General features: G+C 34.8%; 2 protein-coding genes across 2 annotated transcripts; both read left to right on the top strand.

Moving 5' to 3' along the window:
* Positions 1-1,345: 1,345 nt before the first annotated feature.
* LOC113237293 (alpha-L-fucosidase-like) lies at positions 1,346-6,842 on the top strand. The gene is made up of 7 exons (XM_026473684.1): positions 1,346-1,650; positions 2,777-3,046; positions 3,235-3,370; positions 4,166-4,632; positions 5,526-5,666; positions 6,057-6,421; positions 6,694-6,842. Exons 2-7 carry the CDS (start codon positions 2,782-2,784, stop codon positions 6,790-6,792), a joined length of 1,473 nt encoding a protein of 490 aa, XP_026329469.1. The 5' UTR covers positions 1,346-1,650; positions 2,777-2,781; the 3' UTR covers positions 6,793-6,842.
* Positions 6,843-10,173: 3,331 nt separating this feature from the next.
* Positions 10,174-14,296, top strand: LOC113237077 (tissue alpha-L-fucosidase-like). The gene is made up of 6 exons (XM_026473337.1): positions 10,174-10,191; positions 10,299-10,582; positions 10,687-10,822; positions 10,924-11,387; positions 11,853-11,993; positions 13,908-14,296. The coding sequence occupies exons 2-6, from the start codon at positions 10,303-10,305 to the stop codon at positions 14,294-14,296; spliced, it is 1,410 nt and encodes a 469-aa protein (XP_026329122.1). The 5' UTR covers positions 10,174-10,191; positions 10,299-10,302.
* Positions 14,297-14,314: the final 18 nt, after the last annotated feature.

Below are 14,314 nucleotides of genomic sequence, written 5' to 3'. Positions count from 1 at the left end.
TGTTGAATGGCGGCCATATTAAAAAATGGCGTAAAACCATTTTTGATCACAAATTATTATCAAGCATTCCTAGAGACCCACACATGCCAATTTTCAAAGGGATCAGAGCATTTTTTTTCCGCCGCCAACGAACGCTTCTATGGCGGCCATATTTGAAAATGGCGAAAAACCAATTTTGACCACAAATTATTATCACGGCACTTCTAGAGGCCAGCGCATGCCAATTTTCAGCCGAATCAGAGCAAGTCCGTTTCGGCAGCCAATTTTGACGAAAAAAACGCTTATATGACAGCCATATTAAAAAATGGCGAAAAGAAACTTTTGACCCCAAAATATGGTTAAGGACTCCAAAAGACCCCGCATACCAATTTTCAGCCGAATCGAAGCAAGTTTTTCTTCGGCCGCCATTTTGAATTCGCCATCTTGTTTTTTTTTAACCCAGGCAGTTGACCACTATTAATCTCTATGACATTCCTTCGAGCACATCCTACCTATCTCTAATAGTTTCCGTGATAGGAGGCTATGAAATTTGTATGGCGGCCATCTTGTTTATTTGAATTTGAAAGAAAAAAAATGCACAAAAATCCCATGTATTATAGTTTTTGCAGGCCGTTGATCACTTTTTCATATTTTCCATATTCAGATCCTCTCATATTTGATTTTTTACTTTGGAGCCTATCCGCGTACAACGGTATAAATATTTTTTTTCCACCATATCGGGAAGTATGCGTTCTATTTCTATCAGTGAGTAAGAACTTGTAGCTTTATATATATAATAATGTAAGTAATGTAGCTACTAAGTACATACTACATGTGTATTTATGTTCCTGGTGAAACAAATGCGTACCTTATCAGTTGTTTATAGGCAAGCAACCACATCGGAGTTTATCGGGTACCGCACGGTATGTGTACCAATAAAGTGAATATATAAGCACATTTTGTGCAATAAAAAAACTTAAGGAGTATTCTATCTGGCAGTTTTGTCGAGGGAAAGTATTGGAAAAACTTGAAAATTGTTTTACTGGACGTTTTTATAGCAAATCTACAGAGGTATGTGTTTCTCTTTTAGTACCAATGTCATCAATTCATTGAGAAGTATGTATAATTAATAAAACATAATAAAACACGAAGTACAATATGCCATTTAATGTTTATAATAATATTCATATTATTCCAACAGTTATTATTATAACAGTATATTCGCTATAAGCACTATATAAAGCACTGTACTCACTTTTAAATAAGGACATTTCAGTAACTAACAGTCCCTTCAATAACTTTTTTATTTTACTGTCGAATAAAATTTTTAGAGTAGTTCCCTTTGTGTATAAAAAGATAGACCCGTTTTAACAGCCTAAACTCAGTACACAATAAAATTGCCACTAATGGAGGTAAAGAGTATTTGGGGTAACTAAATAAATATATAAAAGAAAATGGCATTACAATAATGGTGTTTTGGGAGCCATTTTTAACGAACATTTTAGTGCCGCATTAGAAACGATATTTGCTATTTATGCTTCTGAATAATATCGAACCGCTCAAAACCTACGACATCTATACTAGTGTACACCAAAAACCTGTTAAACAACAACGCATCAACACGTTGCTAATGTGGCGCTTTAAGTGTTTATGTGAAACAGCTATAGGAAGGTAAGAAAATGCTCGATACTTACACTACTAAGCTCGATAATGTATACACATCTGGATACTTCATTATTTTTATCCAGAAGATTTTATTCTTCTTCCTTGTCACACAGAAGCCCATGACTATGAGTAACTGTGATTCATAGGATTTAGGTATACCTGCGTGTGATTATTATTTAGCGATCACGAAAATTTTAGATACAATGAAAAAAATAAAAATGAAAATTGCATTACTTCAGAAGGAGCTTTCAGGTCGAGAAGATTTTTTCTGTTCCATATTGTATCCGTAGTTTTAAAGGGAAGAAACTAATAAATAAGTGTGATTTTTTAATTAATTTAATTAATAATTTCAACAATCTTAATTTCTCAATCTACAAAAAATAAAAATGTGTCCTTAAAATTGAATTTAATATAGATTTAATTTCGACATGATACTTCAAATTTATTAAATAAATGTAAAGATTCTATTTCAGGGATTTTTTATATTTTATGTTTGAGAATATTTATAAAAGTTGGTTTATTTAGCATGAATTACAAAATAAAATTGTATGTACTTATAGCTAAAAGTAAGTTAGTATAATGATTGGACAACAGTGAAAGAATCATACCTATGTGAAAATATCGGTAAAAAAAATCGATTGTTTTCGATCAGTATCTTCAAGTTTTAGAATTTGATTTTTGATACCTTGCTGATACCTGACTGAGGTCTCTGTGCAGGTTTACTTGCACGCAGGTTATAGGTTGATAGGAAGAGACACTCTAGACAAAACTCATGTAGAAAGATATGGGACTGCCCAATGTGGGACGGTCCACAGAGATATCTATGCTAGAGCCGTGGTTTTTCCATGACCCAACACTACTCTCTTCACTCACATTGACAATGACATTGACAGTGGCATATTCAAACAATTTTTGTAGGTAGGTTACTTAGGGGTTACTTACGTACAGAATGGAAACTTAGAGGATGGGAAAAAAAGGATGCAAATTAGCGGTTTTATCGTAAACGATGGAAAATAAGGTTTTGTTTTGAAAGAGACTGTCAGTGTCAACTGTCAGTCATCGAAAGTGTCGAAGTGGTGTTGAATTTATGCTCCAAGATTTCATTGTAACTGCACTTAATTATAATTTTCAGACAAAATGATGAACGTTTTAATATTATATATCTTAATTTGCGTTACCTACGCGAAACAAGAGCCTTTAACTGACGATTTAAATGTCGTTACCATGCCAAATGAATCAAAGCTTTTGTACACTAAAACCTATAACCCGGATTGGGACGATTTGGACACCCGCCCTCTGCCTCAGTGGTATGATTCCGCTAAAATTGGCATTTTCCTTCATTGGGGAGTATACTCCGTGCCAAGTTTCAAAAGTGAATGGTTTTGGGCCGATTGGAAAAGTGGTAAAGTTTGTTTATTTAGTATTTTATATATTATTCAAATTTTAAATGTCGCAACACCTGAAACTTGAAGGCAATTTTTTAAAATATTTTTTTGATATTTTTGAAATATTTGATATAAATTTTAATAGCAAAATGTTAAATAAATTATTCCATGTACTTAAATAGTGTAATTTCATGTTATTTTTCAGGCAATGATGAAGCAATAAACGATTTTATGAAAAAGAGTTACCCTGGGTTTACATATCAGGAATTTGCACCTATGTTCACAGCTGAATTTTTTGACCCCAAAGAGTGGGCAAAACTTTTCGCCCAATCTGGAGCAAAGTTTGTATACAATTTAGTTTAAGATACTTTTACAAATTAAAAGTCTTTTACTTTCTTTTAAGATATGTAATTTATAATTATTTATTTATTAACCTTTATTGCTGATTATCAAGAATGAACTTTCTAACTTATCTAATACAGAAACATTATTATGACATGCTTTTGATGACTTCAATTTGTCCTAAGACATGGGCCTCTTTCAGAGATTTCCATTTCTTCTTATCTCTTGCTATTTGCCTCCATGCATATCCTCCAGCAATAAATAAAATTATTTCCCCATCTAAAGTATGGTCTCCCTTTCTTCCTTTTTTTCCTCTCTTGGGTACCATTCCACAGTATCTTTTGTCCATTTATAATATATTTTTTTCTCTCATTATGCATCCTGTCCAATGCCATTTTTGTTGTTTTAAAATTTTTGGGACTTTTTATTGATCCTTTATCAACTATCAAACAGGAGATATATATAACATTTTGGCAAGATCTTTAGTTGACGAAAAGTGTGAGGGTGGCTTGAGTTGGAAAAGTCGAGGATACTAGAAAGTTAAATCAGGAAAACACAATCAGTCAAGTAATGATTATGGAAGAAAGTATCACCGGGCTTTTTATTCCACAATCGACTATACCACAGATCTGTTTATTGCTCACGGCATGATCGCAGATAGTTACATCATAATTTAAAAAATAATTTTTGCATCAGTTTTAAGTTCACACTATTCATTTGTTTACAAATTTTATAAAAGAATTTGCAATAAGCATAGTTTCTAGTTATTTCAGTAATTTGTGACTATATTTCAGATATGTTGTTCTCACTTCTAAGCATCATGAAGGCTACACATTATTTCCATCAAAGCGCTCATTCAGTTGGAACTCAGTTGATGTAGGACCCAAATTAGACATAGTAAAACATCTTTCTGAAGCTGTAAAAGAAGCTGGATTGAAGTTTGGTGTTTACCATTCTTTATATGAGTGGTTTAATCCTATATACTTAGAAGACAGCAATGCAAATTTCACCACTACAAATTACACAGACAACAAACTGTGGCCAGATATAAAGCAGATTATTAATGATTATAAACCATCATTATTTTGGGCTGATGGAGATTGGGAAGCCAATGACACTTACTGGAAGTCACCAGAACTCTTAGCCTGGTTCTACAATGAAAGCCCTGTTAAGGATGAGATTGTAGTCAATGATAGATGGGGCAGAGGTATTGGCTGTCATCATGGAGACTTCTTCAATTGCAAAGATAGATATAATCCTGGTATGTGAATTTTTTTGTGGTATATAATATATTGCAGAATATATGTCGTAGAGATGAATTCAATCAGATAGTTACCAATAAATGACAACAGAAATACACAACTGAAACATTTGGAGTTTTGCTATTAGCATATTTATATAAAAGGCAGTGGTAGCCTAATGGTTTGACCTACCACCTCTCAAGTAGAGGCCAAGGGTTCAAAGCCAGGCTTATACTGAAATTTGATTTAACATTTGCCATATGCTTTTTGGTGAACATCATGATGAAACCAGCACGTCGAAGAATGTTCACAAACATGTGTAGTCCCCAACCCGCATTTTAACTCCTCAGCAGTGGGACGTATAAATAGGTTGTTGATGATGATCATATTTAATAGGTATTTGTTGTAAATCTAGAAACTTTCTTAGCAAGTATAACTTGCGCAATAGGTGTTCCATGCTAGAGATAAATTACAAGAAGTAACGCGTAAAGAGAGTTCTTTTGAACCGACTTTAAAAAAGGAGGAGGTTCCCAATTCGACATTTCTTTATATGAATGTGTAAACCGATTTTGATGATTAATTTTTTTCTGGAAAGAGGGTAACTCGGTAGTGGTCCTATTTAAATTTGAAGAAAATTCCACTATATTATTCCACCTCTAAGGGTGGCGAACTAGGGGATGAATTCAGTTTCGTGCACTTTCCGGCAACCAATACCAATAAAACTTGGCAAATAGATGTCATTCTACGAACTTTTGAAGTCGGTTTTTTAGTACTCTGTACTGAGCTTATGTACTTTTGATACATAAAACTACATGAATTTCGATTTTGATCTTGACCCTAGTTCCATAAATTTAAGAAGTAATTATAATCTACTTGCCTAATAAACACTTGACATTACTAATTTTTCGTGCAGGTGTTTTGATGAACCACAAATGGGAAAATGCTTTCACTATAGACAAAAAGTCATGGGGTTTCAGAAGGAATATGAAATTATCGGAAATTTTGACCATAAACGAATTGCTACAAACAGTTGTATCCACAGTGAGCTGCGGAGGTAAGGGGCAGTTTTCCTCAGAGCAGACATTTTATGTTGCTAATAATACATTTTTAGTACTAAACTAGTGTGAATCTATTATTATTATTATTTTTGGATACAGAAATAATATATAAGAGAAAACTTGTAAAAATTTCATACTTTCGATAGCATGCAGAATTTAATTAATTCAATTTTGTAAGGGTGCTGGTGAAATTATAGGCACATGGGATTTGTCAGTAGCAGTGTTCCTCTGATCTTTGCGTTTTAAAGTTCTGAGTTACACTACAACTGTTATGGACAGGCACGTCGCTTTCCACCAGGCTCACGTCTTCTTCATCTCGTCACTTGGTGTGATAAAAAAAATACTTAGCTCCAGTTTTTTTTACTAAAGTATCTTTTTTTTATAAGGAAATGCACTTATCGATGTTGGACCAACGAAAGATGGAATCATCGTACCCATATTTCAAGAGCGTCTCTTGCAACTGGGTGAATGGCTTACCGTAAATGGCGAAGCAATTTATGACACCTCGCCCTGGTCGTACCAAAATGACAGCCTCAATACAGACGTTTGGTACACCTGCAGAAAGAAAGAATACAACCCTTCGAAACCCGTGGCATTGCCGAGTGAATCAGATATAATTACAGCAGTTTATGCTATTTTCTTAAAATGGCCCAATAGTAACCTTTTGAGTGTTAAAGATCTGGCTCCTTATTTGCACAAAGGCATTTTCCAAGTTGATATGCTGGGTTCTAAAGGCTTCGAAAATTTAAACGTGAGTTCATTCTTTATCTATCTTTGCAAAAGTGTTTATTTCTCACATTGAGCGGACTATTCACTTATTTAATATCTTTGCTGTGTCGTGTGTGTCGGGCGTCTTGTTCAACATGTCGGTTGACGTATTGACTTACATGTCGAATATGTTCGTTAATTAATGGTTCCCTTTAGTGTAGAAGAAATATGTTGCTTGTACCAATTTTGATTTTTAAATGTTTTTACTGAGCATTTGAAAAACTATATGTAATTATTATTGTAAATTACTTTCAGTGGCGAATCGCGAAAGGTGTGGTTGAAATCACCCTGCCTGATAAGGCCGATGTGACCACCAAACATGCCTGGACCCTGAAGATTCGTACGAAGTTGTAACATTGAACATTACTCACCAGATTGCATTTATTATTATTATTGGGAAATACAAGGATTTAGAAAAGCTTCTCTGTTTTAGTTCTACAAAAAATAGTTTTTCTTAAGCACCCAGGCTTAACCTGCCAAAAATGATTTTTTTTTTATAAAATCACGCCCGTAGTATATGTATATCTGCAAAATCAGTTTTCGGGTGGTTTCAACACATATTTAAATTTATGCTAAAAAATGAACGAACGAAACTTTGGTTTGTATAAAAAAACAAATGTACGTGATTTAGATCCCAAAAAAATAAACAGTTTCATTTCCAATAATACCTCATGTGTTCTGAAGTAAGAGGTATACCCGTCATCTTGATCCCTAGACACATCGAATGTGTGTAGGGATCAAGCACGTTTTCGATAATAATAATTATACTGAAAATCTGGCTTTTTCATGATTTTTTTTTTTCACACCAATGGATTTTGTTAGATGATTTCAGTTTTAAATTCGAATTATAAAATTGACCAAAAAATCTATCGGTGTTAAAAAAAATTCATTAATTTATTTTTCAATTCAGTAATTGGAATAAACGTGCTTGACTCGTACACACTTTTGATGTGTGTACATAGAATACCTATTATTTATTGTCTGCCTACTTTGGCATAGGTACAACATTGTTATAGGCATATTATCAAAATTTGTAGACTGTGGTCGTCATAGAATTAAATTTGTAGAAATTTATTTTCTTCAATATGAACATGATGTTTTTACTAATATTCATACAACTATGAATTTAAGAACTTGAAGAAAAAACTTTAAAAAGCTTTCTTACATGTGGCGCTATGACCAAAAAGGCGTTAAAACCAAAAACAAAGATCTGCAGCAAGCATATGGAGAAATTAGTAAGATCCTCCGACTTCCGCAGACCTTTTTGGCATTCCGTAGTTCGTAGTCTTATATGCTTTAAGGTTCGTAGAGACGAATAAAATTAATCGACAATTTTTGTATGCTTAATTAGCAATTATAAAATTTCACATATAGGTAGGTTCAAAAATTGTTTCATGTAGTAGTAAGGATGACTTCATTGTATCAGAAGAAAAAAATTGGGACAGCAGAAGTTGTAAATCATTCTTATAAGAAGCTGAGTCTATCGGGATTAAAAAACTGACAATTTTATTCATTTTGTATGAAAAACATTTAATTTTTATGAAATTTGACCAACTTCTGCCGTCCCGATTTTTTTCGTCCCATACAATGAAATGATCCTTACATAAAACGGACTCAAAAAGTCAGCACTACAAAAAATTATAATCACTTATTTTATGGACAAGTCACGCTTGACCAAAAAATTGACTATGCCAAAATTTGTTATAATTATTAATACAAAGATCGAACACTCAGACAAATTCCTTCGATCCGGCCGGATTCGAACAGACGTCTCCTAGCATACCGTGGCAGACGCTATACGGACTAAACCACGGAACGAACCAGCGGACCTCACGAATCCTTTTTCTATGTGCTTGTTGTCGTGTCTTTGTATTTGATTTTTCAACGACTTTTTAGTCGTAGCGCCATCTATGACAAATCTATGATCGAAGGAATTTTTCTGAATGTTCGATCTTTGTATTAATAATTATAGCAAACTAGTAACAAACTATGAGTAATTTCACAAAAAATAATTGAATATCAATTCAATAAAAATGTAAAATACAATGAATAGCGAGATCTCTCGCCAGGGCTGGTGGCTGTAAAGGTATCTAACTGGGTGATAAAACTTTAATAGATTTGTCATGGATGGCGCTACGACTAAAAAGTCATTAAAAAACCAAATACAAAGACACGACAACAAGCACATGGAAAAAAATTCGTGAGGTCCGCTCCGTGGCTTAGTTGGTATAGCGTCTGGCACGGTACGCTAGAAGACGTCGATTCGAATCCGGCCGGATCGAAGAAATTTTTCTGAGTGTTCGATCTTTGTATTAATATTTGAACTGCCTCTGTGGGTTCGATTCCCAGGCCGGGAGAAATATGTGTATGGCCTACATTTATTTCTCGCGTGAGTTTGGGTGTAATTTGTGGTTGTCTATGTGTGTGTCCATGGCACCTGAGACACAGGGTTTCCCTAGTGCGGGGCTATGTTGAGTGTGTGCGTTATTATATATATTAAAAAAAATTATAACAAACTAGTGGAGTAATTTCACAAAAAATAATTGAATATCAATTTTATAAAAATTTAAAAAATGCCAAAATTGTTTTCACAAAAAAGACTTGATGGTTCCTAAGACAGTTTCCTTGTATCTTCCATGGTTTCGCATTTCCCCATACTGTCCCATTTAAAAGTAACACTGTATGTCGTGTGATCATGTGGCTGTATTCCGCCTCGAAGCTCAAGTATTTAGTTTTAATAAATACTCGAGACGGCGACGCGCCAGCTGCGGTGATCGAGCTGGCAGATTACAGAGTTTGCCGCACATAAAAGTGCTTTTCCACTGGTAAGGCGAAACGAAACGATGAATTCAAATTTGTATGGCAAAATTTAAATTATCTCCTAGCATACATTCTGTGGCTCGGATTGCTGAGGATGTGCGAGACGAGAATTGAGATATTTGTTGGGTGTTGCTGCCTGCATAGAATTATGACTCTGCAACGGAAACACGATTCACACGATGCCTATTAACATCAATCGCCAGATTGTGGGGTACGTATAATTCGCACTTGACAACTAACCATAGTATTATCTCAAAAATTGCGTTATATTTTATCTCAAAATTGCCGTTATATTAATAATTTATATCTCCAAAATTTCGCTATATTGATGTGTCATTCATATACGATTTAATTTAAAACTGCCAGGACAACACTGTCGCTTTGAAACTAAATAGGTAATATTAATTTATCTTAAAGCCGTTTTGAGATAATAGGTACTTGTCATGTGCGAATTTAAGATTCAGAAAAATATGTTTTTGTTGAATTGTGTGAGTTTTTTGTGTTTATCTCCTCTAGTTATTGTTATAATTACTTATCAGGATTTTTTAACCAACTAATTTACTCTACTGGTATTTCAATATTTTTATTTTACTATCCTATAACCTCAGCAATAGTTTTTAGTGACAATTTTTGGTGAAAATAGACATTGTCATTCTCGTCTCGTCTCGCCTCACTGGTCACCTTACTCCAACTTACGAGCTAGTTTGATGTCAACAAACTTACCTAATCTCAACAATAAAAAACTCTTTTTGATATATTTTAGGTAGGCTGAAATTAAGCATTCTATTCTGTTTCAAAATCTGACTTTCCATTTTTATACAACTTGACACTTGTGTAAAACTATTTTCCTTAAATAAGTACTTCGTTAATTTTAAGTATTTTCCTGTGATAAGGACAGTAGGTAACATACATAATAAATACTCGCCCCAAAAGGTATTCGGTCATTACACATAAACATGACTTCTGAGTCATTACGAAGAAGTAATTTAATTATTTATTTGTTGTATCTGGATTCGCCTAAGCAATTGTTTTTTCCACAGAATTATGAGGATGTTACATTTGAAAATATCACTGTTATCTGTTTTCATCTGCGTAGTTTACGCTAAAGTACGGGATTCTAATGAAGAAAGTCTGAATATAATAAGCGCGCCAAATTCCTCCAAGTCATTGAAGGCTAGAAACTATAAGCCGATATGGAACGATCTGGATACCCGCCCGCTTCCTCAGTGGTACGATGCCGCAAAAATTGGCATTTTAGTGCACTGGGGTGTATATTCTGTGCCTGGTTTAAAATCAGAATGGTTTTGGCATTATTGGCAAAATGGTAATTAATTGTGTGTAATATTTGGACGAACAGTAGGTAGGCATGTTACATTTGTACCGCTCTGCTTTGTACCGTCATGACGAAAGACCCTTTGTACATTGCAGGTGATAAAGAAATACAAGAATTTATGAAAAATAATTACGTCAATGGGTTTACTTATCAAGAATTTGCACCTGGGCTTACGTCTGAGTTATTTGACCCAGACGAATGGGCTGCGAATTTCGCTAAAGCTGGAGCAAAGTTTGTATTACCAAATTTAAAACGTTTGTTGCATTTTGTAGCTATTATAAATAACTGCAACCTGTCTTTGTGCAGCTTGTTATCCTCATAGTCTGTTTCAGGTATGTAATTCTCACTTCTAAACATCACGATGGCTTTAGTTTGTTTCCGTCCAAGCGTTCATTCAGTTGGAATGCGGTGGATATAGGTCCTAAGTTGGATATTGTCAAAAGCCTAGGCAAGTCCGTGAAGAGAGCCGGCATGAAGTATGGCGTTTACTACTCCTTGTATGAGTGGTATAATCCAATATACATAGATGACAAGATGACACATTTCGAAACAAGCGCATACACAGACAATAAGATGTGGCCAGATATCAAACAGATAATCGAAGACTACAAACCCTCCATACTTTGGTCTGATGGAGATTGGGAAGCAAGTGATGCTTACTGGAAATCTCCAGAACTCTTAGCTTGGCTGTACAATGAGAGTCCTGTTAAGGATGACATAGTGGTAAATGATAGATGGGGCAATAACACAAATTGTCTACACGGAGACGTTTATAACTGCAGTAATTCGAACCCTAGTAAGTTGATTACAATTTACAAGGTTTATAGACAAGTTAATTAATAGATTTAGGCGTTACTCTACAAAAATTCGCAGAAATGCATGTTAATAAAAAATGGAGTAAATTAATTTGCTACTCCGCGAAGCCAGGTAAGGTTAAATCGTGCAAAGTAGCTTTAAGTTTGTGTTTATAAATGTTGATTTTTTTAAGTTATCCTATTTTTTATGCACACACTCAACATAGACCCGCAATAGGAAAACCCTGTGTCGCGGGTGCCATGAACACACATATAGACAACCACAAATTACACCCAAACTCACGAGAGAAATAAATATACGCCATACAAATATTTCTCCCGGCCACGGAATCGAACCCAGGACCTCTGCGTGGCAGACTAGCATTGGAACCACTCAGCCACGATGTCAGTTTACGTTTAATAATATGAGTGTCTCTAGTAAGTAACTTAATTAACATATTCAACAGAGAAGCTGCTTGAGCACAAATGGGAGAATGCTTTCTCTTTGGATAAGAAGTCTTGGGGCTATAGACGGAATATGAAGCTATGTGATGTTATGAGTATCAACGAAATATTGGAAAATGTCGTAACGACAGTGAGTCGCGGTGGTATAAGATTTTTGTTGAATTTAATTTTTATATATACGTCAATTTGTCCTCAACGTGGACACATTCACATTCGATTTTGATTACTTAATTCAATTACTCCAATTTATGCGAACTCTTGAACATTTTTCAAAGCTTTTTTTATTCGATTGAATAACGAATATCGTTGTATTGTAAAGAGTCTTCCAATAAGAGGTTTCATTTTGATATGTAAAAAAAAAACGAGTATTTTAAGCGAAATTATCCGATGTTTATTTAATTGTAAAGAGGTAGGTATGCCATTAATAATGGAATACAATATCAGTCAAATAGCCGCCACGGCTGCGCTTGCAGAACCATTCTTTTCATGAAGTTTTCCATCACCAATTCGCAAATGAAACTGTAGTAACAGTTATGGTGAATGGATAGCGCTACCGAACGATGATTAATGATTTTGCATGGCCGGCATTGGAAGATATTGATGTGGGCGTTTATTTTCACAAGATGGCGCTACGTGTCACACAAGTAGCGATACCATCGCTTTTTTGAGTGAAAAGTTTCCTGACCTCCAAGATCTTGTGATTAAGACCTTTGGACTTTTTTCTTTGGGGCTACGTGAAAGATAAGGTCTATGGCAATGGCCCAGAATCGATTTAAGAACTCATAGATGGAATTCGTGAAGTTATCGAGGACAAACAGCCGCAAATGTGCGAATTGGTGGAAAATTTCATGAGAAGAATATGGTCCTGCAAGCGCAGCCGTGGCGGCCATTTGACTGGTATAGTTTCCATTATTAATGGCATACCCTCCTCTGTTCAATTAAATAAACATCCAATGATTTCGCTCAAAAATACTCTGTTCTTTTTACATATCAAACTGGAACCTCTTATTAGAAGACCCTTTTTGGAGGACAAATTGTCATAAATTTGTTTTCAACGTTATGTAGATTGTGATGAGATAGGTACAGTTATTTATGTCAATTTTTCGCGTCCCTTATTCCAGCATAACCACACTCGAGCTTTCGAAATTTGACTAGTCAGGTCGATTCCAATCGCAAAAAAACTATGTAGATTTAGAAACAGTTTTAAACGGCGGATCGACTAGATTTCGACTAGAACCGAGTAAATGGCGACTTTGTAACTAACTAGTCAAATTTCAAAAACTCGTGGTCCCGCAGAAATAAGTGACATTAATTTGTCCTCAACACAGATTGGTTGTGAGATACGATTTTGTTTAAGTCAATGATTTCTCTAATTTTTATTTATGTCAATGTGTCCTTCATGTGGGCTCGGAAGATTGGATTTTGATTTGTTCAGTTTCTCCAATTTTTGACAATCATGAAAAATTTCCTACGGTATTTAACTATATCCGGTAACATTTTAGGTTACCGGATATAGTTAAATACCTTCTTTTATTCGATTGAATAAAGAATATCGTGCAACGTACATGTTAGAACACTGACTAAGGTGGGCGCGAAATGGTTAATAAATAATATCGAGTTCTTAGGTTTGCGCGATTGTTACTTAAAGGAAATGAAAGTAATTACAAAAAATACATATAACATAACTGGTTGAGGACGTGACGCATGTAAAGGGCCCGAAACGATGGTTTGTTTCAAAAAAAACAAATATACGCGAGTTAGATCCGAAAAAAAGGTTTCATTTCCTATTATCAATAATAATTTGCATAATAATATAATATGAACGCACACATAGCCCCGCACTGGGGAAACCCTGTATTATAGACATACACAACTTACACCCAAAATCAGAGATAAATAAATGTAGGCCATACAAATATTTATCTCTGCTCGGGAAACGACTCCGAGACCTCTGCGTGGTAGACCAGCATGGTAACCGTTCGGCCATTGAGGCAGCTATAGTATTTTTTTTTACATTATAAATAAATGACGTCAAAAAAGCGCAGTATTTTTTTAAGGGAACGTGCTAATCAACGTCGGACCTATGAAAGATGGAATTCTAGAACCTATATTCCAAGAACGACTTTATCAGTTGGGCGAGTGGGTGGAAATTAACGGCGAAGCAATATACAATACTTCACCATGGTTTATTCAAAACGATCATTATAATAGAGATGTTTGGTACACTTGTACCAAAGAGGAATACAACTATATCAATCCCGTGGATATACCACGAGAATCAGATGTTGTTACAGCAGTATATGTAATTTTTTTGAATTGGCCTGCAAACAACAATTTGAAGGTCAGCAATTTGGTGTACCATTTGCAGAAGGGCTTTTATGAAATCACCTTTCTTAATACTGTAGACTTCAAGAATCTACGTGTAAGCATCTTTACAACCTTCTAGTAGCTATGTTATATATAT

Source organism: Hyposmocoma kahamanoa, unplaced genomic scaffold (assembly GCF_003589595.1).
Source record: "Hyposmocoma kahamanoa isolate Upper Pololo Valley unplaced genomic scaffold, ASM358959v1 93, whole genome shotgun sequence".
Lineage (NCBI taxonomy): Eukaryota > Metazoa > Arthropoda > Insecta > Lepidoptera > Cosmopterigidae > Hyposmocoma > Hyposmocoma kahamanoa.
This window is presented reverse-complemented; position numbering and strand designations above follow the sequence as displayed.